The sequence below is a fragment of the Cinclus cinclus genome, chromosome 22, assembly GCF_963662255.1.
Source record: "Cinclus cinclus chromosome 22, bCinCin1.1, whole genome shotgun sequence".
Lineage (NCBI taxonomy): Eukaryota > Metazoa > Chordata > Aves > Passeriformes > Cinclidae > Cinclus > Cinclus cinclus.
In genome coordinates, this window is record NC_085067.1 from 1087504 (window position 1) to 1111243 (window position 23740).

A 23740-nucleotide genomic window follows, 5' to 3' on the forward strand; every position below is an offset into this window, starting at 1 on the left:
GTATTTAATAAATGGAAGTTGGAATTTACGTGGGAGGCCAAAGATGCTCCAAACATTGCAGGGGGACAATAAACCCAAACGAGCTGTCTTTGGATGATTGTTCCTTTGACAGGATCAGGCTGCTTTTCAAAGAGACACCTGTTTTTCTAAGGAAAAGTAAAAGTAGCTGGAAAAGAAATGTGATGGAGTAATTATTTTCGCTCAGATCCCACTGTGGTGGAGTCATTCACATGCTGGCTGCAGTGCTGCTGAGGGGTGATGAGCTGAGCCTGGAGCCAAGGTCTCACGCCTGGCCCTCGAGCAGCTGACAGAAATGTTGGGCTGTTCTGGAACAGGCTGTGTCAATGCCCAGCACCTCTGGCTCTTCCTCCCTCTCAGGGTGGGATTTTGCAGGTTTTGTGGGCCTTGGGCACTTCCAGGGACGGGGCGGCCGCAGCTTCTCTGTGCACCCTGTGCCAGGGCCTGTTCCAGACCCTTTAGTTGCAATCCCCAGCCATTGATCACTAATGTGGTAGATCAACAGACCCACGACTCAATGCATTTTTTAAAAGAAGCTTAAAACCCTTTTGCTACTGCCTGGTGTGGCTTGCTGTGGTGTGAGTGACACGTTGTCCCCAAGGTGATCAGAGCCCACCAGGCTGCAGGTCACACGTTGCTGGCACAACAAAGTCTCCTTGTCTCGGGGTGGCTCAATGGGGGTTTGTGCATTGTGGATATTGCACGTTCTGCTTTCCTCAAAATAGCCCTGCTTTCCCTGGAAATCTGTTAACCCGGGGTTTGTGAGACATCCTGGGCTGAGAGCTGACAGCCTGTTTTGTTGTGCTGGGTATAAGAGGCTTTTCACTCCCCAGCTCAGCCCTCCTGGGTTCCTGTGGCTGACTGCTCTGCTTGACCCAGGAGTACCCCAGTGTAAGGTTAATTCTCCAAACTAGACTAAACAAAAATAGTGAATTTTAGTTTCCCTGCTTTTTTTTTCTTTTTTTCTTTTTTTTTCTTTTTTTTTTTTTTAGCCTTAGAGTTAAATCTTTCTTTGTTGGGCTGCTGAAAGTGTAGCACATCCTCATACGAGAAGGTGGAAAAAAATCTGGAAATTATTAAGATGCCCAGAAATGCTGAATTCGAAGTTTGAGTGAGGTCCAGATGTGTGTACAAAGACCCTTATCAGGCAGCTCTCAGGGGCAATTCAGTATGGAGCTGGGCCCTGTCTCATAAATCCATATTAATTTCCTCTTGGAGAAGCCCCAGTGCATGTCCTGTCATATGTGTGACATCCCTGCTGCCTCCAGGGTTTTCCACTTGAGGTATCTGTGGCTTTGGAATGGTTCTGGCCATCTCCATCCCCTTCCCTGTAAGGACAGGGCTGGATTCTGGCAGAAGAGCAGCCAGGCCCCTTTTCTTCCTTCTTTTGCTGTTGACGAAGAGGCACCACCCCAAGCTTCCAGTGTATCCACTGTTGTGGTGCTTCACTCCTGTTCTGGCACTGTCCCAGTTTGCTGATGGGATGGATGGTGCTTGGGCAGCTTCCCAGAGCACCTCCTGGTGTGGCACTGCAGCCTGGGCAGTGTGACAGTCCCCTGGGATGAGCTGGCAGGGCTGGGCTCAGGCAGTCCCTGTCCCAGGACAGCAGAGCAGGGCACGCTCCCGGTCCAGTGTCCCCCATCGTCCCTCCCATGGAGTCTGTCTGGATAACAGAAAATCTTCTTGCCCTCCATATGGGGTACTTTTGTTTACAGAGGCTTAGGAATTATTTCTCTTTCCTACTGGTGACTTTTGCTTCCCCTTTAATCGTGGTTAAAGCCCCTCTGCAGCTCAGTGCCATTCCCTTTGCATCCCCGTGTGCTGTGGAAATCAGAAGCATTGCCAGGCTCCCAGAAAGCAGCAGTGGGCTGGGTTATGGTTGCAAAAGCTAATTACCAGGTTATTGTTTCTAACAGTGCTAATCCAAACTTCATTTCCCTCTTAATTGTCCATCCATCCGTCCAGGCTGGATGGGTTTTATCACCAATCACTGTAGCACCGGTGCTGAGGAGAGCACAGGAGCGTGGGCTGGGGGGTGAGAGCACAGTGCCTGAGCAAGAAACCGTGGAGAAGTGCTGTATTTCTCCTTTTTCCAGGGAGAAGGAGGCTGGCTGGGCTCCTGGGTGTCCCACTGGCAGCAGGGCTGGGCTGGTGGCTCACAGGGCACTGGTAGAATCACCACGAGGTTCCAGTGGCATTGAGCAACTTCCAAAGGCAGCAGGAGTAAAGTGAAAGTGAAAGAATGCAGATCCTTTATTAATAGGGTTTACAGAATTTTCTGCTGGGTAGAAATATTGATTCTTTATTCCTATTTTAAAAGGAGCTTTTTGTAATGATCACTGGGAGTCGTTCTCTGTTATCGATTGCAACGGAGCCGTGCTGGAGCCCTCCCTCCATTCATCCCACGAGTGCCAGGTTCCCTTTCAGGAACACAGAACTTCTTCAATCAGCACTTCTGTCATCTTTGGGGGGCTGCAGTGGGTGGTTAAGGAGACACACACGTTTGCTCTTTCCAATGTGGTTACGCTATTCTGGAAGTTCACCTTTGAGTGGGAGGAGGTGTGGGGAGGCAGATGCTAAAAATAAACCTCCCCCCCTTAAGTGGATCAGCTCTGCATTTGACATTTACATGGAATTCATTTGCATCTCATTTGTACATGTTTCTGCTCAATAGGTAGAATGTAAGAAAGCACAACCTAAAGAAGTGATGTTTCCACCAGGGACGAGAGGAAGGGCACGTGGATTGCCATACACCATGGACGCTTTCATGCTAGGGATGGGAATGTTGGGTAAGTGCCACAGCCACCCCTGCAGAGCCTCTGCTGTCTCCCTGATTTCCAAACCCTTCACCACAGGGGTGAGCAAATCCCTGCACCTGTGTGGGTGCCAGGCTGAAACTTTAGCAGGGGTGGAGTGAAGAAAATAATCCTGTCTGTGGTAAATGATTAACTTCCCCCCCCCCCAGCCTGGAATATAAAAAATTTGCATTTAAATGGATGTTTTAAATAGCCTGTTTTACTCTTACTCGCAAAAATAGAATGATGAAAGATGCAGTGTGTTCATTCTGACTAAAAATGATCTCTCCCCTTTTTTAGAGGAATTGAGTCACACATTATTCCCCTTCTTTTAAAGGTAGCTTTGACAGTTCAGCATAGATAATTGAAAATCTTGCTGGTTCTTAAATGGCATGGATGGAGGAAGTGGGGGGATGTGTAACAGGACAGGTCGCAACAATAATTACAAGTTTCAAGGAGATGGAATGGTATTTTAGTCCTGAGTATTGTGTCCAGAAAATACTAATTAAATTGGATAAATTATATTTAATGGCAAATTCCTATTTGTGCACGAGGTCTATTTAGTTATAATTGGTTCTCATTTGTTTCTGCCTAGATAATTCTTTCTAAATAATGTGACAACCCCAGATACTCTGTCCTCGGCCAAAATGCTGCTAATCCATTGCCAATGTTTTTTTTGTAAAGCACCATATATTTTAAACTTTCTGCTCCCTTGTTATCCCCGGACTTGCCCTCAGTTGTCACCTCCTGTGTCCATGAAGCATGTGGGAATGGGAGGGCAATGTGGAGGTGTCCCCAGGCAGCAGTGAGCCTTTCCCAGGCCAGTGTCCCTCCTCAGGATGCTCTGACTTCCCTCTCCTGGGTTTAGATGATCCCAGAATCTGAGCACAAAGCCCAGCCTTGGAATCTGGGTTGCCCCGAGCTCTGCTGAGCAGATTCAGGGGCTGGCTGAGATGCTGGAAGACCCCCAGAGCCCCTGGGGTGGGCATCAGCTCAGAGGACTCAGTTGCTGCAAGGATCAGGCTGAGGTGACACAGGTGTCTGACACCAGGCACTGCTTGATTTGATAAGAAAAACTCGCTGCCATGTTTGCTTTATCTCAGAATTAATAGTACTTGTGTTGGTGTGGCGGGAGCGATCCATTTCTGGGATGTGTAATCGGGTTATTTCAGCTCATCATCTGTTTTGCTGTCCCCACGCTCCACCACCACCAGCCTGCCCCACAGTGTTTGGAAATCGCATTTTATGCTTAAAATATTTATCTTGCTGTAGTCACTCTGTGATTTCGTTACCTGTGTGTTCCCAGCGTGCCTGAGCCAATGTACTTGATCTCTGCTGTTTCTCTTCCTTTTCCACCTGTGCTGCCCGAGGTTGGGGTGGTGCAGTGTGGAGCTCTGTGTGCCACTGTGCTGGCCCGTCCTGCTGGCTGCAGGAGGAGAGTCCAGGTCACCCTGGGAAGTCAGAAAGATCCGTGGCATCCACTCCACCACAAGGCCTCAGCCCTTTCCTTGCAGCTGGGCACAGAGGGAATGGAGCTGGATCCACCCCAGTGTCCCAAAGGGAAAATTCAGCCCCTGGGTGAAGCGTGGATCCATTCCCACTGGGGCTGTCTCTCTGGAAAAGGATCATCTCCAGCTGTGAGAATGAAGGAAAGGAGCCCTCAGTGAGTGGAACTGCACAAAGGAAGAGCTGGGGCACCTGTTGGACCTGGTGGTCCTGCTGCACTGGGGGCCTGGCTCACCCTGACAGTGCAGCTCCAGCCAGTCCTGCACTGCTCAACCTGCACTTCAGACTGGGGGGACTGGCTGAGCATTAGTGATTGATCCACACTGAAGGCCAGATGCTTCGTTATCCACTCGAGCTGGTTTTTCATCTTTCACATTCCTGCTTGCTACCGTGGCACTGTGTTAAATAATTAAGTGCTAAACAAGGAAATTGCAGCACAGGAGAGCAGAGCTGCTGGATGGCCATCAGAAACTCCGGGTTTCAAAGGCTGCAGGGCCCATCCCTGCAGGAAGAGGGGCATAATTAACCCATCAAATGATCAGACACAGAGTTCCATCACCGCTGCTGCCGAGCGTTCTGTGGGGTCTCACAAGGCCAGGTCAGCCCTGCCCTGTGTTTTCTGTTCCGTGCCCAAATGGACTGAAGCAGAGCAGCTGGGGCTGCTCTGGAAGGATTTTTCTACCTGTTTCCAGAAGCCCTTGTTCAAGGTCATCTTCTCCAGCTGCTGTTCATGGGCAGAGGAGGGAATCAGAGGAACGAACGCACGAGACAACCCAAAGGAAGGAGCGGGGAGTGACTCCCTCCAAAGCTATTAAGGAAGTTGGTGTTTTTCATTAATCACAGCCTCCCCAAGGAGCCTGCAGCAGGCCAGGGTCTAAAGGTGCACAGGCAGCCGCTTCTGTGATGATTTGGTTGATTGAAGCAAAATTAAAGTGTCCTGAAAGGATTTTTTTGACTGGGAGAGCACGGGCAGGCTGAGCCTTCTGCCAGGACGGCTGCTGGGGCTGCTGCTGGGACACACTGCTCAGGGACAGCAGGAGCTTTAATGAGCCTCTCTGCATAAAGAGTGGAGCAGATTCAGTTCCACTGATCTCCCTGGCAGCTCCCTGTTCCCCAGCCCCTTGGGTGCTCGTGACCAGGACCCTCTGTGGATGAGTGGGAGCAGTTTGGTGGCCAAGAAATTCTCTCTGTGCCTGGAGCCTCGCACTGGCACCTGGCCCTGGTGTGCAGACCAGGAGCCCTGTCACCCAAGGGCATGTGGGTGTCACAGCACTGTCCCAAAGCTTTTTGCACTCTGTTCAGGTCTGCGCCTGAAAACTTGTGAAGAAGAGAGCAACAGAGGAGCAGCATTAAGAGATGGTTTCTGTCTCATGTCTCATCTGAAGCTGCTCTCTGTGTCTCTGCAGTCAGCACAATGGTGACACGGCTCAGGAGGTGACCTGGCCTTGGGGCTTGCAGCACTCATTTCTCCTGGTGATGGGCATCATCCTGGTGTCTAATATTCAATTTGGGCTCCTTTTAGCTTGCAACCCCCTCCAGAGATGGAAGCCTCAGCCCCCGAGCTCACAGCCCGTAGTTCTGGAGCAATGTGTGGCAGGAGCACGGATTTGGGAAGGTCTCTGGCAGGGCTCAGTGTTCCTGTGCACGCTCAGTCTAGGTAGGCTGAGCTCATGCATAGGAGAAGCTTGTGCCCTTCAAAGAAAGTGATTCTTTTTTCCACCAGACACTGTTCAGTGGAGTAGCAGCTGCAACTCAGAGCAACATTTGGAGACAACAGCTTCCTTGCATTTTCTGGAGCATTTGAAGTAATTTTGCACGGGTCCCCTGGCTCCTACGTGCTCAGTGTTCCCACATATTGACCATGAGCTTTTGTCCCACCCCATTAGCAAATTTTCAAATGAAAGAACATTTCCGCAGCCTGGACAGGAGCTGGGTAGAAACAGTGGTGTGAAAGTGGTTTGGCTGCTGGGTTGAGTTCTGCTTCCACAGACCAGGAGAGTTTTGCTGTGAAGGAGGTGATCCAGTGAAAACTTGGATTTTTGGATTACTTACAAGGGATTGGTCACTTCCCAGCACTACCAAGGCAAATCATCTTCTCAGTGCCCAGTACAGGATGAGGATGGCACCTAATGGGAATGTTGGGTAGGTCAACATGGCCATCATTTGGCCTGATGAAGCATCCACGTGGGTGTGGTGTTAAACACCATTGATATTCAGCCAAGCAATGTCCCCATGAGGATCAGGCTTCGAGTCATTAGAGCAGAGCTGGGCACTGCAGCAGTAAATGAAGAGGAAAATTGAAGTAATGTTGTATTATAAATTTATGATTTCATCTGCCTGACTTTGAGAGCGCTGAGTGCTGGCGATGCCAGCAGAGCCCCCGGGCAGCTTGGCTGGTGCTGTGGCAATCAGGCACAGCCAGGTTTGGCCAGGGACAGCAGGGCTGCCCTGGGAGCAGAGCCAGGACCAGTCCAGGACAGGCAGCAGAAGAGGAGGCATCCAAAGCACTGCGGGCAGCTGCCATCCCCCACCCTGCTGATGTGACTGGGGCCACAGGTACCACACCTGCAGAGCTCAGGTGCTGCCCAGCACCTCAGTCCCTGTGCCCTGAGAGTTGTGAGCTGACAGATCTGCTTCAGAAGTGTCTGAATCAGAGTGAACTGAATTCTTCCTTGGCTAGGAGAGAGGGGCTGAGGTCGGACAGCACAGAGTGATTTTTCAGTGGTGTTAATGGCGCTACTTACTTAGCAAACAATCCATTTATCAATAGTGCCTGTAAAAAAAAAAAAAGGAAAGGAAAAAAGGTTTGCAAAGCTTAACTCTGAAAGATCTGATTTAATGACAGAGGTGATTAATTTCTAAGGGAATCCAGCTGTTGAGCTGTGGAAGGAGGGCTGAGCAGCGTGTGCTGTCCGGGCGTTGCGGGGCTGCCTTTTCCTGGCACTGCTTAATCCCATCATCAGAATTCATCCAAGCATTTTTATCTTCCAATTTTAGATTATGATTAATAGTACGCAGCATGTATGTATAAATCTGATCGGAAATGGAGGGACTTGCTGCAGCAGGAAAATAGCCAAGTGATGGATGAGTGTATTAAAGGATAAATAAAAGCAGAGATAGGAGCCCCCCAGAAGAGCCATTCGGCTGCTGAACGTGTTCTCAGGCTCCAGCCCAGCTGCTGCCAAGATTCCCACTGACTTCAGACAGCAGGAGGAAACTTTTCCTGATGGTTTCTTGGTTTGGAGGGGCCTGGGCTGATGCTGAGGCTCAGTGGGGACGTTCTGTAGTGTTTAGTGCACTGGAACTGGTGCCTGTTTTTAAGAAAACTGAGCAAGGAAAGGTGGAGGATCAGTGTGAGGTTAGAGTTTTAGGAAACCCCCTGAGTGTACAGGACACCTTGGGCCATTGGCCATCCAGGTCAGAGCACATGACCACTGTGGGACCAGAGAATGGCTGTGAGGAAGTTCAGACAGGGGTGTCACAGTGTGTGACCCCATAGCCCAGCACTGCCAGGATCACTGGGACATCCAGCACCTTACAGACAGGAGAGTGAAGCCAGCTGCTGAGTTGTCACTTTGTGCCTTCACTGAGGTGTTTTAATTCACAAAATGCTCTCAAGTGAGTTTTTCTCTTAATAACCCTCCCAAAGCTGCCCGAGGTCGCCTGCTCAGCCTCAGAAGGGGCCTTCAGAAGCACCTCCTGCAGCTTCCCTTTACTTTCCTGAAAAATTAAAAGCTCTTTGACTCCCTGGCTCGTTGCTGCTGCTGCCTCCAACTCTTTGATGTGTTAACTGTTGTCCTTCACACTCCCGGGATAAAGAATTACTACTACCTTAATCTCCAACTGTCAATAGCTCTGAAGCAAAGTACATTCATTGTAAGCTCTCCAAATGTCAGAGCAAACCCGTGTTATGTGTTTAGCCTTAGCATTTGGCATTTACTCTTCCAGCTAACAAGTATGCACAGTCCTTGGGCTCCAGACACCAAAGTGCATGTTAATTACCAGAGTGACAGGGCTCCTGCTCGCAGCTCGAGATGTTTCTATTCGGGATAATGATGAAACCTCTCTGCAGTTTGGAATGAGCAGAATAAATCTGATTTTTTAATACCTTCCGTAAAATTAAGTCTCACCCATCCCCCCCTTCATTGTGTATTGTGTTAATAAACAAACAAAAAAAACTTTCAAAAAACTCCTTCATTAATCCTCAAACTTCTCTTTCTCTCTTTTTTTTTTTCCATTTCTGTGATCAAGGTTACCCGAATTTTGTTGCAACATATGGCCGAGGATATCCTGGATTTGCCCCAAGTTACAGTTATCAGTTCCCAGGTACGTACATTTCATGTGCAGATTTCCTTTATTTCCCCTCTTTCCTTCTTTTCTTTTTTTTTCCTTTTTTTTGGGTTTGTTTTTTTTTTTGTGTTCTTTTCCTTTTTTTAAGTCCGTAGCTGCAAGCTGAGACAGGCAAGTCTGCAGGGAGCATCTCACACAACAGCAAAATTTTTATTTATTTTCTTTTTAACTATTTTAAAGTAGACCTTTATAGTGACATATCTTCAACACAATTTTCCTAATGTATAAATTGGTACTGGTTATTTGAAAACAAACTTCTTAAATTAAAAAAAAAAACAAAAAACATGAAAGCAAGAGAGATCACTGGAGAGCTGTTACCCTCCCTTTGATGGGTTTTTCCTTCCATAGATTCTGTAGAGCTACACACAGGCACGCACACAGGGACCCGCACGCTCCTTCCCGTGCTGGCCTGTGGTAAGTGAACCTTCACTTCTGGAGTGCAAAGTGAACCTTGCTGTGTTCTGTGCCGGGCTCTGGGGGTTCCCAGCTCTGGGGGCTCCCAGTTCTGGGGGTTCCCAGCTCTGGGGGTTCCCCCCAGGAGCAGGGTGCAGCCGTGTGCGGGTGCTGGGGTTCGGCGTCGCTTCGGTTCCCTCTGCCCACCCTGTGCTGGGATTGGGGTCGGGGGCTCAGCGGGGTCATGGAAGCACAGAGCAGAGTGGTTTGGGCTGGAAGGGACCTTCAAAGGTCCAGCCCCTGCAGTGAGAGCAGCAGTGATCCTTCCACTAGATCAGGTTGTTGAGAGCCCCGTCCAGCCTGGCCTCGGACATTTCCACGATGGGGAATCCATCAAAGCCCATCCAAAGCCTTGGCCCTCTCCAGCACATCCCACAGTGGCACTGGCAGCACACAGGACACGGAGTTCTCCTTTCACCCCACGGTTCTCCCAAGCAGCTGGAACCAGCAAAGCAGTGGCTTTGCTCTGTTGGTGGCTGAAGCTGCACCATGGTGAGGAGAGCTCTGGATGCCTCAGCAACCTCCTTACAAGGGTCCTGTGCTCCTCAGGGGTGGGAGCTTGGGGTGACAGGAACACCCAGTGAACCCCTGAAGAGCAGGCAGGGACAGGAGGAAAACCAGCACCTCACAGGAAAGTTCTCTAGGATGGGTGGGGATGTGGACAGTGCTTGGCTACAGCTGCAGCACACCGGGGCAAACGTGGAGCCTTGTGTCCAGCCCTGGGTTGTCAGGATGAGATCCTGCTTTGAAAAAATACAGATTGTTGTCATCTGTAGGGTAAGCAGTGTCCTTGTGATGGGGTTATTGTGCAGCTGCTTTTTGCAGGACTGATAATAGCGAGGGGAACAGCACTGAGGGTTTGTTTGTTTGAATTCACAAATGCAGGGCTCTTCTGAAAGCTGAGCCACCTCTTCCCACCTGTGATACATTTTCCCACCTGGACCAGGCCAGGTCTGAAACAACTGGGGTGTCAGGCAGACAGCAGAGCTGCTGGGGTGACACGTGCTGCCCCCAGATCCAGGTGACACCACCTCTGGTTCTGCTGGAACCAGCAGGACAGTCCAGTCTGGCAGGATTGCAGCCAGGAGCTGGAGGTGAGGAGGAGGCTTCAGCAGGTGTTTGTGTGTTGTCTCATGCTCTGACTCCTCACAAGTTCGTGCAGCAGCTGATTTGTACAAAGGCATTGAAGGAGAGACACCTTTGATAGGTTTAATGTTGGAAACTGGCAGAGCTTAGATGAGTTTAATTATAAACATGTCTAAAGCGAGCGTGTTTGCTCACTGACAGCAAAGGCACCCTTGACTCGACCCCTCCTTAGATGTATTTTTGTTAAGGGCCTGTTTCTATCAAAGCAGGACTTCCAGTTACTGCCTGATTATTTTCAGTCTCCTGCAGAGATGGAATTAGGGGGAAAAAAAAAAGAAAAATCCAGGTGGATTGTCCCCAGCAGAAAGCTGGGGGCCACTGTGGGCTCAGGGGAGCCAGGCAGCACCAGGAGATGCTCAGGGTCTGTCTCACCTTGTTGAGTTCCCCTGCCCCAAAGCTGTGCCCCTGCTCCCCTCCTGCTCGGATCAGTTACTCCTGAGCAGCAGTCAGAAGCTTCCCAGAATTGTTGGGAGTTTCTCAGGAGATCTGGGGCTCTGCTCTCCAGAATCACAGCGGGGCAGGGGAGTGTCCTGTCTGGAGGTGTGCTGTGAGGAATGGTGCAGCAGCAGGATGGGGTGTCCCTGTGCTGGAGCAGCTGGTTGGGGCACAGAGCCTCTCAGGAGCAGGGCAGGAGGAAGCTGTCAGGTTTAAAATCTCGGAGTTGTGATTTGGAGGGAGGAGTTCTTGGCTGTTTCTGCAGGAGCATCCCGGGTCGAGAGCTGCCTCTCCTCCCTCCCTGGAGCCGCTGGTGGTGCAGCCTCAGTGCAAATACAAATACACAGAACAATGCTCAGTCACACTCGGGGCTGCTCTCAGGAGTTCTGCAGTTTTGGCACGGCACAGCCCTGTCCTCCAGCCCATGCTCCATCCTCTGGCTGGGCAGGGTGGCCGGGCTGGGGTCACCCCGCGGGGCTGGCACAGGCACTGCCCCTGCACGGGCTGTGCTGCCCAGTTACTGTCTCAGTAAATCAAAGCCAGAAAAAGGAATTCCCTTCTGATTGAACTGTCCTGATGGTTTTTCCTGTTGTCCAAGTGAATGAGGTACAAATGCCACACCCACTCTTCCCATTCCCGTTCCGTGTCCCCTCGGGGGCTGTCCCATGTCCTCTCCCACATCCTCATCTCCTCTGTTTCCTATGGCATGGGACAGCCCCTGGCTCCAGGGACAGGACACAGCCCTTTGGCCACTGCTCTATCTCCTCCCATCCCGTTATTCCTCCCAGCCCTTCCTCATGCAGTACGTTGCCTCCTTTTTTTTTTTATTTTAATTGCAATCACTCCCTTTCTGTGTCTCTTTTTTTTTTTTTTATTTCTGGGACTTATCTTTTCAGTTTAATCTATTAATTTCTGTTCTTATTTCACTTTGCAGACTATTTGCCGATTTCACAAGACATAATTTTTATCAACTAGTTCTTAAAGATGCATAACAAATTAATCTGGGTTTACTACAGTGCTAATGAGAGAGAGACAGAGAAAGCCTGGGTGGTCCATGTTTAATATCAATGTCCACTGAAAAATTGCTGCTCTTACTGGTTGGTTTGATTGACTGGACTTTTTATTTTATTTTTATTTTTTTAAAGGCTCCATATCCTCATTGCTTTGAGTTTGCTTTTTATTTTTTTTTTTAATTTTTTTTCCCTCTGCTTTGTTATGAGTTTTTAATGCCCACTTGGAATGTAACTCACAAGGATGGGGTCGGGGCGTTCCGAAGGCATGACTTCTCACAAACTTTTTAGGAACCATTTTATCAGCGAAGGGAGAAGGCTGATGGGGTTGATTTGGTGTCACAAACAGCCCCAGAGAGAATGACTGGCACTTCCTAACGTGGTAACGTCCAGCAGTGGCACAAATGCCATGCAGGGTGCAGCGAGAAGGGCACCTCCTGTCCCTGGCAGCCTTGGGGACCCTTGGCAGCCAGGGCTGTGTCACCCCAGCTGTGTGACCCCGCGGTGTCACAGCCCCACACGTGTCCCATCCCCTTCCCCCTGGCCTGGGGGCTCCTGGGGAGCTGCCACCATCACACGAGGGCCGTGCTGAGAGAGGGGCTCAGGCAGCTGCTGCCCCCCCCCAGCAATTCCTGCCCCACTCCCAGAGCCAGGGGGGCTCGGAGCAGCCTGGGACAGTGGGAGGTGTCCCTGCCCATGGCAGGGCTGGCACTGGATGAGCTTTAAGGTCCCTTCCAACCCAAACCAGTCTGGGGTTCTCTGATTCTTGGATCCCAGCTCTGACCAGCAATGGTCCTGCACGCTCCCTGCAGCTGCTTCTCCTTCCAAACTTTGCTTGCAATTCACGGGCAAATTTCCTAAATTCTGGCCAAGCTTTCCCTGCTTAAGCTGCATCACATTGCACCTCTTCATCTCCACCCAAGTGGCAGGAGAGCTGCAAACCTCCACCCATTGGCTTTAGCCAGACCAGATTCTGGACCCGAGGGTAGAAAACACACATCCTGTTCAAATCCTGCTGTTGAAGTGTTGCTACCCCTTGGATGAGTTTGTGAGAAGTACGTTGCATGCTTACAGTAGAACTGTAATGCATTTTAATGTTTGTTAATCCACTTGTTTAAAATGTCGGTGTCAAAGGCTCTACAATCCATGGCTGTGCTGTTCATTTCATTAAAGATGCTTGATGTAATACTTGGGTAGTTTTCTTTTGACTTTTCTGCAGGCAATAGCTTTTTTTTAATCTGTATGGCTTCTTATTATTTTGTTTGGGGGTTTTTTTGCTATGAATTGCTTTGCTTTTGTGAACTTGTCTTAGTGTGCATGATTTGCAAACATTTCAGCTATTGTGAATTTTCTCATTTTTTGTAAATAGTCCATCTGTGCTTTTCTTTTTTTTTTTCTTTTTTTTTCCTCTTTTTTATGACTTTTTCCTGTAAGTAACTGAGGTAGAAAATAATAATAAATTGTTTACAACGGATCTGCTGTGTTGCTGCTCTCTTAGCTTGCAAATTTAATATTTTGGTTTGGATGCCCCAAATAACCAGTACCAATGACAGTTGAATAAAAGAATAAAACAACCATGACTCAGAGCATGTGACCCACTGTTTGGAGAACCTGCAGAGGAACAGTTACATGTGAGGTGTGTGTATAGCAAAAATGACACCCCAAAAAAAAGAGAAAATGCACTCATAACTATGGGGAGAGGAAATTGCAGCATCCCCACTGGTCCTCCAGCACTCTGGTGGGATGTTCCTTCACTGTCTTTATCCCTGTTTTATTTTCTCCCATCATCACCTGAGTGTTTGGGGATTGTCGAAGTTTCATAGAAGCCTCCAGGTTAGAAATTTAAATTATTTATTTTAATTAAGGATTTGTTTGCTTGTATGTTTGTTAAAGCTTATTAAAACCTTTGTATATGGTGAGAGGTGAGAAAAACAAATATTTTCACAAACTTTGCAGAGCTCAGGGAAATATATTTGCTTATTAATACTGGTGCTGCAAAGGCCATGAGCTCAGCCATGGGTCACACTCCTGCAGTGCCTGAGGCAGTGGAAGTGCAACCCAAGATGGTTCAAAGTCTCAGACTGATGGGGTTTGTTACTGTGAGAGCATTTAAACCACCTTTCTGTTGAGCTTAACTGAGTTTCTTTCCTGATGCCAGTCCCACAGTGTTCACCCATCAGGGCTGGGCAGGCAAGTATCCTTTGTAGAGTTGTGTGTGGTGCTTGCCTAGGAAGTAACAACTAGAAAATAGGAATTTTCCAGGTGAGGAGAAGGAGCTGGTGCCAAAGATAAGGGGAATTATTCTGTTATGCTTAAACCTTAAGTCACAGTGTCTTGAGAGGAAGAGGAGGAGAGGACAGGAGGTCCCTGTGTCTGGGGTTTAGAACACCCCAGTGTGAGCTCTGTTGCACAGGTTCCCCCTTTGTTAATAACCTCGAAGGGGAGTGCAGTGGGGATGGAAAAAGGTGTGGCTGCAGCATCCCAAAAAGCCAACCATTCCCTCTGTCCCATGTGCAGTGGTGTAAAACACCCAGCCTGGGCCATGGGGTACTTCACTGACCCCAAGACACGTTCCCCTGTGCTGGAGCACCCAACTTCCTACTCTGGTGAGGTGAAGTGATTTTAAAGTGCTGTCTGCACATGGCTTCTGTACCCACAGGGAGTGAAGAAGTCTGTATTAATAGGGGTCAGCTCTGTAAAACACTCCTCAAGCACTGTTACACAACTGCAAGGCTTGTAGAACATTTACTAATGGGAGCAAAGTTTGTCTGGTCATGATACTGGAATGATCAAAAGTAACACTCAGAAAAGGAGGACCTGATGGCAGCTGCAAAATAGGAGGAGGAAATGTAAAACCTATTTTAAATTGTTCAGTTAGTTAAGCCTTGTAACAGCAAGAGACGTGGAACAAAGCTGGAGATTTTTCTCACTCCTTTGTCTAACCCTTTCTTAACTGCTTCGGTCTGCTCTGCTCTCCCCTGCACTGCATGCCTTGTTCCCATCTAAACACATCACTGCATCTGCATGGCATCACTGCTTTTCAGAGTGCATTTGGGATCTGGTGGAACCACCTGAGTTACCTCTTCACACCTCTCCGTTTCAGCCTGCGTCCCTGAAAACAAAGACCTTAGACAGGACCTGGTTTAAAATTCAGCTTTTTTGGTCTCCTTTTGCCAAGGAGGGGCCATTCCCATTGCAGGAGCATCCCTGGAGGGAGCAGCAGCTGTAACTGCAGACAGCAAACTGAGAAATTAATATAGCAGAGCCCATAAATTCTCCAGCCAGAAGGCTCTCCTTCAAGTTCTGCCTAGATGATTGTGTTTTGATGCAGGAATAAATGCTCTCTAGAGCTGTTCTCTTGAGTCCAAGCAGAGCTGAAGCACCTTTGCCTGTTAGGCACGGTTTTTCTGAGAAAAGCTGTGTTTTTTTGATGTTGCGGAGAATTTGTAAAAGGCCTTTTTCATCTTCTGTTTCCCTCTATCCCTTAAAGTAATCTCATTGTTGGATTTAAGGTGAGATTTTCCAGAGAGAAGCTGTTGGTCTGTGTTGTTGGTCTGGCTCCCAGCACTGTCAGTGGCAGCTGAGTGTGGCCAGTGAAAATGGAGCCTGTCCCCCTTTTCCTGCCCCATCCTCTCACTGGGAGTGAGGCTGCTCTGGAGGTTTCCCTAAATATCATGTCTGGCTGAGACCTAAAACTGCCTTCATTAGATTTTTCTCCACTTACAACTCAAATAACTGAGGAATTAAGGACATGCTGAACTTGAACACCGATTGTCCTGTTCTCAGCTGGTCACTGATCTGTGCCTGGTGTTAGAGGCTTTAAAACATCAGGTTCATTGCCCTGGAAATGAGTGATCCTGAAGGGGCAGAGAGGAGAGAAAAGGGAAAAGTATCCAAGCCTGCTGGTGTCCGTAGAGGTCTTTGTGTTTTGGGTTGATGCTGCAGCTCCAGAGCGGTGGTTTCAGCTGCAAGCAGGCCACAGCTGCAGTGACCAGGAGGGTTAATGAGAGCAATTATTCACAAGAGTAAAGAGGCGTAAAGCAAACACCCGAGTGTGGAGGAAAACGTGGAGAACCCTGCAGAAGGAGGAACGTGGTCTGGTAATGCCCATCCTGCTCTAAGGAATTCTCCCGTGTCCGAGCCAGCCGGAGCTCAACGGCTCCCCTGCCTCGTGAGACAGTTTTTAACTAAAGCTGTTAAAAATTGGGGCTGGAGTTGCAAAGAACTGGACAAGATTGGTCTCCTTATAGCAGAGAAACATTCAAATGTGAGTGTTTTAGCAGTGGGTTTCCAGCTGGCCATTGAGGAGCTTCCACATCCTGCCTTGCCCAGGAGCAGTGATGGTAGTTGCTGCAGCAATGCCTTGAAGATTTCTGGGCTCAGCATCCAAATCATCTCCTGTGACCTCTTCCCTAACATGGATTATGGAATGCCCAGTGGCAGTTCCTCCAGTGAGGCACTGGGAAGGTCCCTGTCTGCCAGTGGTGGCTGTGCTGGCTGAGCTGCACACGAGTGGTGAGGAGTTCCCCACCCTCTGATAACTTTGTCCTGTGATAAACTGCTTTCTCCTTTATAAAGTTGCTTCTTTGTGCTGAATTTTTCCAGCTTCAGCCTCTGGACACAAGTTGTTTTTATGCCTTTGTTCATCATCAAGGACCTGTCTTTAAGTAATACTTGCCCAGATAGTTTAGGTCATTCATAAAAATGGAGACAAGCAGCTTAACCAAATAGCTCATTTTCTTTACCATCAGAGCAGCAGAAATGAGGCTTGAAGCAAATCAGTGCCACGTTGCTGAACTCCAAATAGGTGCCTTAATGTGGTTCCTTCCATCTAACCTGCCCTTGTTCATCCAGCTGCAGGTGACTGAAATGCAGAAATTCAGAGCTGCTGTGCTAAAGCGTGGGGCCATGAGCTCCTGGGTGTTCCTTTGTATTTCACTTGTTGATTAAAAGTCGGTGGTTAATGTTTGGCTTTGGCCTTTAAAATGAACTGTAGCGAGTCCAAAGGAGTCTTTTATATCCAGCAAGATATGAAAGGGATGGAGCACCTCTCCTGCAAGGAAAGGCTGAGAGGATTGGAATTATTCATCCTGGAGAAGAGAAGGCTTCAGGGGAGCCTACAGGAAAGATGGAGAGAGATTATTAACAAGGACCTGGAGGGACAGGACAAGGAGGAATGGCTTCAAACTGCCAGAGGGCAGGGTCAGGTTGGATACTGGATATTGATAACCTAAATCAGCTGTCAGCTTTTGCTTCTTGGTTTGTGTTTTTTTGAAAAAATAGGGCTTTTTTAGAACAAACTGTTTGCCTTTAAGAAGTTTCCCAGCTTTCAGTAGAATGAAGTATCTGCAAAAGGGTTATTGCACTTGAAATGCCACAGAATGATAATTTGGAGACAAACAAGGCTTTGTCTCACTGATGCATATAGTAATTACTGGGCAGAAATGCCCCATTCTCATCCTAAAAGCCACAGCCTGAGAGTCCCAACAGCTGAAAAATGACTCATTTACTGTACATAAAGTGGAAGTGCCAAATTTTAAATTACCTGTATTTGGGATTTATGGCTTTGTTGGAATTCCAGAATGGGAATGTTTGCTCATCATAGCACCATCTGCAAACAGACATTGGGGGGTATCAGACATGGGACAGACCTGTACAGGCTCTGCCCTGGATGGTGCAGGAGCTCTGGGATGAGGGTTCATGATGTACAGTGGGGTCTGGCTGACATTCCCTGATTTGCTGAAAGAGATTTTAACAAGATTGATGTAACACAGTGGGAAAATACAAAGGGAGGGCACTTAAGGGGCTGCTGCAGTACAGGACTTGGAGCAGGCTTGGGGATGCTAGGGGTATTAACAGGATTGATTAAAACCTTAGGAGAGTACTGTCCTGTTTCCTTGGAGCTGTGCCCTGCTGTGCTGGGTCCTGTTCATCAGCTGTGGTGTGGATGGCACTTTCCCACCTCTTCACAGACAGACCAAGGTGGCTGGTGGGAGGCACGGGACATTCCAAGCAGGGCTTGTTGCTGCCTCACGATTCCTGTGGACTTCACAGAAAGCTTCATAGAGTCTGCAATCAAATCCCAAGGAGTTAATTGCTGCTAAAACGTGGTAATGAGTTGTGAATGATGTGGTAGAACCCCAATCTTTGATCAGTTCTAGGGAACATTTGATTTCTCTGGGTGTATGTTCTTCTCTAAATACTCAGCACTGAGTTGTTCATCTAAAGCTTGGAGTAGTAGCAGGGATTTTTTTCTTTCTCATTGGTGTTTCCTTATAGAAAGGGAGGGAGAGTGTGAGACAGAGAGCCTGGAAGATGAAGGTTTTAAACATAAAGGGATTGTTTTGGGATGGAGCTTTCCCTTGTGTGTGTTCACCATTAAAGAAGACATTTTTGCCCGGTAAATTGGACCCACGCCTGCCTGCCTTCAAAAAAAACCTACCAGACTCTTCTGCTTCATGGTTTTGAGTCTCTGATACTTTTGAAATGAAGCCTAAAGATCCTCCAAAGAGGATAACACAGCCTAATGGAAAGAATAATGCAAGCGAGAGCCCGTCTGAAATGACAGCTGTGAGCCTGGTGCAGCTTTCCAGGCTGATCAAAGCTGCTGGGAATGCTGCTTGAAAAGGGGGGATCAGCCCCTGGGAATGCCGCTTGAAAAGGGGGGATCAGCCCCTGGGAATGCCTCTTGAAAAGGGGGGATCAGCCCCTGGGAATGCCTCTTGAAAAGGGGGGATCAGCCCTTGGGAATGCCTCTTGAAAAGGGGGATCAGCCCCCTGGCTCCTCTCCCCTCTTAGCCTGCACATGAATTCATATTCCAGCCTTTGCACTTCTTTGCTGAGAGATCAAGTGACCCTCCTGAAGCCTGGGGTTCAGGTCAGCACTCTGGGGAGCACTAGGGGTGTAAGGAGTGAAGTGTTGGGGGTGAAGGAGCCTCTGAGCTCAATGCTCTCAGCACAGGGACCCCCAAAACAACCTGCACAGACCAGTCCACTGCTTGTGTGTGAACACTCCAAGCACCTCATGAGCACAGAGCAAGGGGGTTGCTTCTTATGTGCAGTTTCATGATGGCTTTTATTCAATTCTTCATGCCTGTTCCATGATTTTGGCTATTTTCTGAAGTCAGGTTTGAGCATCTCAGCTTCCATTTGCTTGCTTTAAATCCCTGTGCTCATTGCTGAACTCTGAACATGCGACCTCAGGTGCCCAAGTGCTTTGGCCGTTAAAGCAGAGGAAATTCTTTGCATGGTATTTTTTGATGTAAGAACAAATTTCGTGATCTTTTTTGGGGTTGATTCCTATTGTCTGACTGGTTGTAGAGGACAGGGTTGTGTGTGCTTTGAGGATGCAAGAAATTTGGGATCTTCAAAGGCTGATGAGAGCAGAGCTGAAGGAGTCTGTGATTTCTCTTAGAGGCAGAGCTGCAGGAAGAGGGAAGGGGTACAGATGGTTCTTGGGTTATTCTCTTGTGGTTGACTGGTAGCCAAACCCAGGATGGAGAGCAGGAGAACTCGGTGATTTAAGAAGGAATGGTTCCACCAGAGCAGGAGATGGAGCAGGACAGAGATCTGAAGCCAGTGTGAGAACTGGCCCTGCTCATGCAGCATCGTGCTCATCAGATTTGTTCACAAGCCCCTGGAAAATCTGCTACATCCTGGGCTCCTACTGCAGTGCCCAGAGCAAGACAGTGGGGCTGTGTGCCATCCTGTGATCCCCCTTCTCCCAAACTCACCTGTGCCTTGGAGAGACAACAGCCATGGACTGAATCTTGGGCCTCGGGGCAAAGAATTTAACCCAGATCTGTCCATCTTGCCTCACTGCTTCACTGTTTAAAGTGAAACTATTGATGCAGGAAGCAGGGAAATTTATCTGTGAAAAATTGCACTTGGAACGCTGTTCGGTTCATTCTGAGCAATGAGAGAGCGTGAAATTGCTGTGAATCCTAAGGGCTTTCCTGGACAGTGTGTGAGCCCAGTGCAAAACGTTTATTGTAAAATACCTTCTAATTGCACTGCCTAAAGTGGGCACTGCTGGCTTTGGAGTGGCTCTGGGCTTTGTTTCCTCTGGGCAAGCTGGGAGCAGTGGGGACACAAAGCACAGGGGTCTTTGGAACAGGAATCGGTGCCTTAAACAAACACCAGGAATGAAGTGATCTCTCCCTCCACCCTTTTGGTTTTCCAGGTGACTTCAGAAGGTTCAGAGGCAGTGGGGCTGGTGCTGGCCACGCTCCTGATTGTGCAGGGTGGGATCCAGAGCTCCTGCCCTCAATGCTTCCCTTGACTTCAGGACACTCCTGTCCAGGCACCCATTCCTGGCACCCAGTTACCTCCAAGCTGCTTGTTAAAAATGAAGTGGAAGGCTGGCAGCCCCTTGGCAGCTGGTACAGGGAGGAAAGGGCTGCTGACACCCCACAGCCCTCTGTGGTCCTGCAATCCCCAGTGCCACTGCTGTCTCCTGGAGATGCCTGCACTTCCCAGGCATTGCTGAGGGAAAACAGTGCCACTGGGCCACTGTTCTCACACTCTGCGGGTACAAGTGCTCCTTGTGCCCTGCTCCAGCTCTGGGAGGTGTTCCCAGTTCCCCATCAGGCAGAGCAGGATGGTGTCAGCCACCCTTCTCTGCTGAGGGGTCAGGAGCAAAGAGCCACAGAGGTACCACAGCGAGCTGGCACAGTGCTGGGAGGTCACACAGCATTAGTGGCTCGACAGCAGTGACAGGGAAGCTGCTCCCAGCTGAGCCAGCCCGGGCACGTGGTCCCCGGCAAAGGGCATTTTAGCAGGGGATCGATTGCTTTCAGTAGGTTGGATTGATTTGGGGATCCTCCAGTGATGGAGCCGTGCTGTGAGTGGATCAGCGAGGAGGGTTTTGCCAATCTGGATAATCAATCCCAGTTTCCATCTCGGCTCCCGGAGCCGGTGCCGCGGCTGCTCCGCCTGTGGCGTTCCCGCACGGATCACACTTGAGCTGTTTGGAGTGCCATGGCACAGGGGTGCTTTTATCTCAGAACTGGGATAAAAGCTTTCTTCAGGGTTGGAGGGATTAATTTTTCACACATCTGTCCACTGGAATGCAATAACAGAGCCTTTGTTCAGGCTCTTTCCATGGAGTGCCTTCTCCACCCTTGTTATTTCACTTTTCTTTTGCATGGCAAAACTTTTTGTCCTGCGTTTCAAATAGATCCTGAGCGTCCCTGGCAGCTGAACAAGAGAAACAAACTTTCCAGCCCTGTTTTTTGTGCTGTTCTCAGGGGACGCTTGGTGATTTGAAAGGTATTTGATTGGTTTTGGCAGAGGTGTTTTATTCCTTGGAAAACCCACAGCTCCTCCAATCCCATACGGATGGTTTAGGGAGCCCCTGGAGCCTCCAAATGAGAGACCTGCGGGTGGCCAGCTGCTCCTGGAGGTGCCTTGGGAACGCTGAGGTCACTGCTCTTGGAGCAGGCGGGGAGGGACAGGGGACAGTGCCAGCTCTGCTCCTGCCTGAGCCACAGTGGGAGGGTGCAGAGCTTGGCCCAGCGTGGCTCTGCATGAAAATGAAGCCCCAGAGCCTCAGCCCTTGTCCTGCAGATTGCTCTTTGGAGGTTGGTTTTACTCTTAACACCCAAGTCTTCTCACTTTAGCCCTAATCGTGTGTCAGGGGACCCACCCAGAGTTGATGGCTCCATCACCAGCGAGAGGGAGTTTAATACTCAGGTTCAGCACTGGTTATGGGGTCCCCCAGTCTGGATGTGCTTCCCCCCACATCCCACTGCACAGAGGCTCTAGCAGTTACCAGCAGACAGGTTCACCAGGAGGAGCAGGGCTGGCTGTGCAGTGCTGATCTCTGTGCACGGGGAGCACCAGCCTGGGGATCCTCTGCATGCATTTACCTGTGCTATTTTTTTTCCCTCAACAGCCCTATTACCATATTTAAATGCAAGTATGTCTTTTTTGATTGATGTTTTAAGTAGCTTAAAGTTATTCTAGCCTAGTTCTCTGCTCCTTGCCCTGGTAGCTGAGCTGTAGCTGAGCCATAGTGCTGAAGGTAGTGGGCTGTAGTGTGCTGGGCTCGCTCTCTCTCTCAGGCTCACTCTTCTCTTTCTCAGTGCCTCAGTTGTTCTCCTGTGGTTCCTCAGCCTTGCAAAGCAGCTCTGATCATGGTCCTGGTGCCTGCTCAAGGACCAGGTTCCATCGTGGTGGCCACCCTGGGCTTGTCCTGTTGGGTGGCAGGAGCAGTTGGAGCTCCCAGAGACCAGGAGCCTCTCTGGAGTCGTTGGCTTTGGGGTTTGGGGTTCTTGCTGATTGCCTGGACTTTGCCATTGCCCTCTTAAAACGCATATATTGAAAGTCAGAGTCTCTGGCAGATCTTTTGAATATTAATTAAGTAAATCTGCAATCTTGCTGGCAGCATTCCATTCTCTGTGAGGGCTCGGTTCCCTGGAGCAGGGGGGATGTCATAGAGCTCCTTGATCTGCGGCTGGTTTGCTTTCAAGAGCTTTTTCCTTCCTTCCTTTCTTTCTTTTTTAAACCACATTCCATTGAATTTTTTCTGCTTGATCCCAGCAAATTTGTGATCTCGACATGAGGACCTCCTCATATTTTCCATTACTGCTTTGTCTCTAGACCAGCACGTTATTATCACTTGCAAATAAGCCCGGGAGAGAATTCCCTGGTTGTTTGCAGAGCGGGCTGACCCCGTTCCTGCGGGAGCGTGGAGACACGAGCTGAGTGCTGCAGGCTCTGCCTCCAGCCTGTCCTCCTCGGCTCCACGGCGTGCCGTGGCCAGGAGCCCCATTCCTCCTGTGCCAAGGGGATTTGTGCTGGCAGCCACCGCTGGCAGCGGGCACCTGGCCAGGGCTCGGCCGTTCCCAAGCACGGTGGCACTGGTGGCTCTGGATGCCTGTGCCCTGCAGGGACTCGTGGTACCCTCTGGCTTCTGTCTTTACCCTTCTCCTTTTCTCCACGGCCAGGTTTTCCAGCAGCGGCTTATGGACCAGTAGCAGCGGCAGCCGTGGCAGCAGCAAGAGGATCAGGTAGGGGGGCCCGTGGAAGAGCAAACCCTCAGAGTGCAGGGTCAGGTAAAAGCTCTGTCGGTATTCTGTGTGGCTGCAGCTCTCCATCATTTCTCTGATTTTCCTCACACTTATCCTGGGGACCTGAAAACAATCAATCAAAAAAAAAAATTAGAGAAAAAATAAGTAATCAATCCCAACCCAAACCCAAACTACAAGCAGAGGCCACGGGGGCTGGAGCACCTGCAGGAGATTGGCGTGAGAACTGCCAAAAACCAGGGTAGATATTCCAATTTGTTTCTTTATTTATTCCTTTACTGCGTTGGTTTCTTCATTTGTTTGGTTTAAATTCAAGGCTCTAAAACACACCCCAAATAAGATTAATTTGTGTTTTCAGAAAAAAAAAAGTTTTGGTTTCTCAGAGGAAGCTGGGGTTGGGTTGAGGCAGTGGCAGCAGCTCTGGGTGCTCCTGCCGTGCCTGGAGCTGCTGTCACCTCCTTCACCATGGCCAGCACGGGGCATCCCCATGGCGAGGGGCCATGTCCCTTGGGATGGCATCACTTTGTGCCATCAGCACCAGCACGTGGCTGACAGTTCACCATCCCTGCCTGCTCCAACCCCACTGCTTCCTTGAGCAACGACAAAGCTTTTCTTCTATCCTTCTCAAAACTTCTTCCTGTTAGTATTTTTTTTCCCCTTAAGGGAAATAAAGAAATAAATCGTTGCCAATTGCCGGTACTGCCTTAAGGTTTAAAATTTTGCTAAGCAGGTGAATCATCAGCGTTTTGCTCAGGTGACAGAGTTCAGAGCAGCCCTCAGTGAGCTGTGGGCTCCCAGAGCAGGCCGGGGTGGAGCTGCTGCCAGCCCCGTGTCCCCTGTCCCAGCATCTCCTCGGGGGACATGGGGCTGGCAGCACCTCCCAGCTCACTCGTGGCTGAGCTGGGGGCTCTGGGTGGCTTTTGGGGCAGCGCCCGTGGGTTCACGAGGCTCTCCCGAAAAGCCCCGACTGCGTCAGGGAGGAGGAGGTGGGTGCAGG

General features: G+C 49.4%; 1 protein-coding gene across 3 annotated transcripts in view; it reads left to right on the plus strand.

Annotated features, from left to right (window-relative positions):
• MSI2 (musashi RNA binding protein 2) overlaps positions 1–23740 on the plus strand; it is a 199283-nt gene that overhangs the window by 155244 nt on the left and 20299 nt on the right. The window contains exons 9-11 of one of the 3 annotated variants that reach the window (XM_062507001.1): positions 2693–2807; positions 8571–8645; positions 22663–22770. In XM_062507001.1, coding sequence (XP_062362985.1) covers positions 2693–2807; positions 8571–8645; positions 22663–22770 — 298 coding nt within the window. Of the gene's footprint in view, positions 1–2692; positions 2808–8570; positions 8646–11637; positions 12302–22662; positions 22771–23740 lie in introns of those variants that run through there. The other 2 variants (XM_062507002.1, XM_062507003.1) reach the window with 2 other exon arrangements.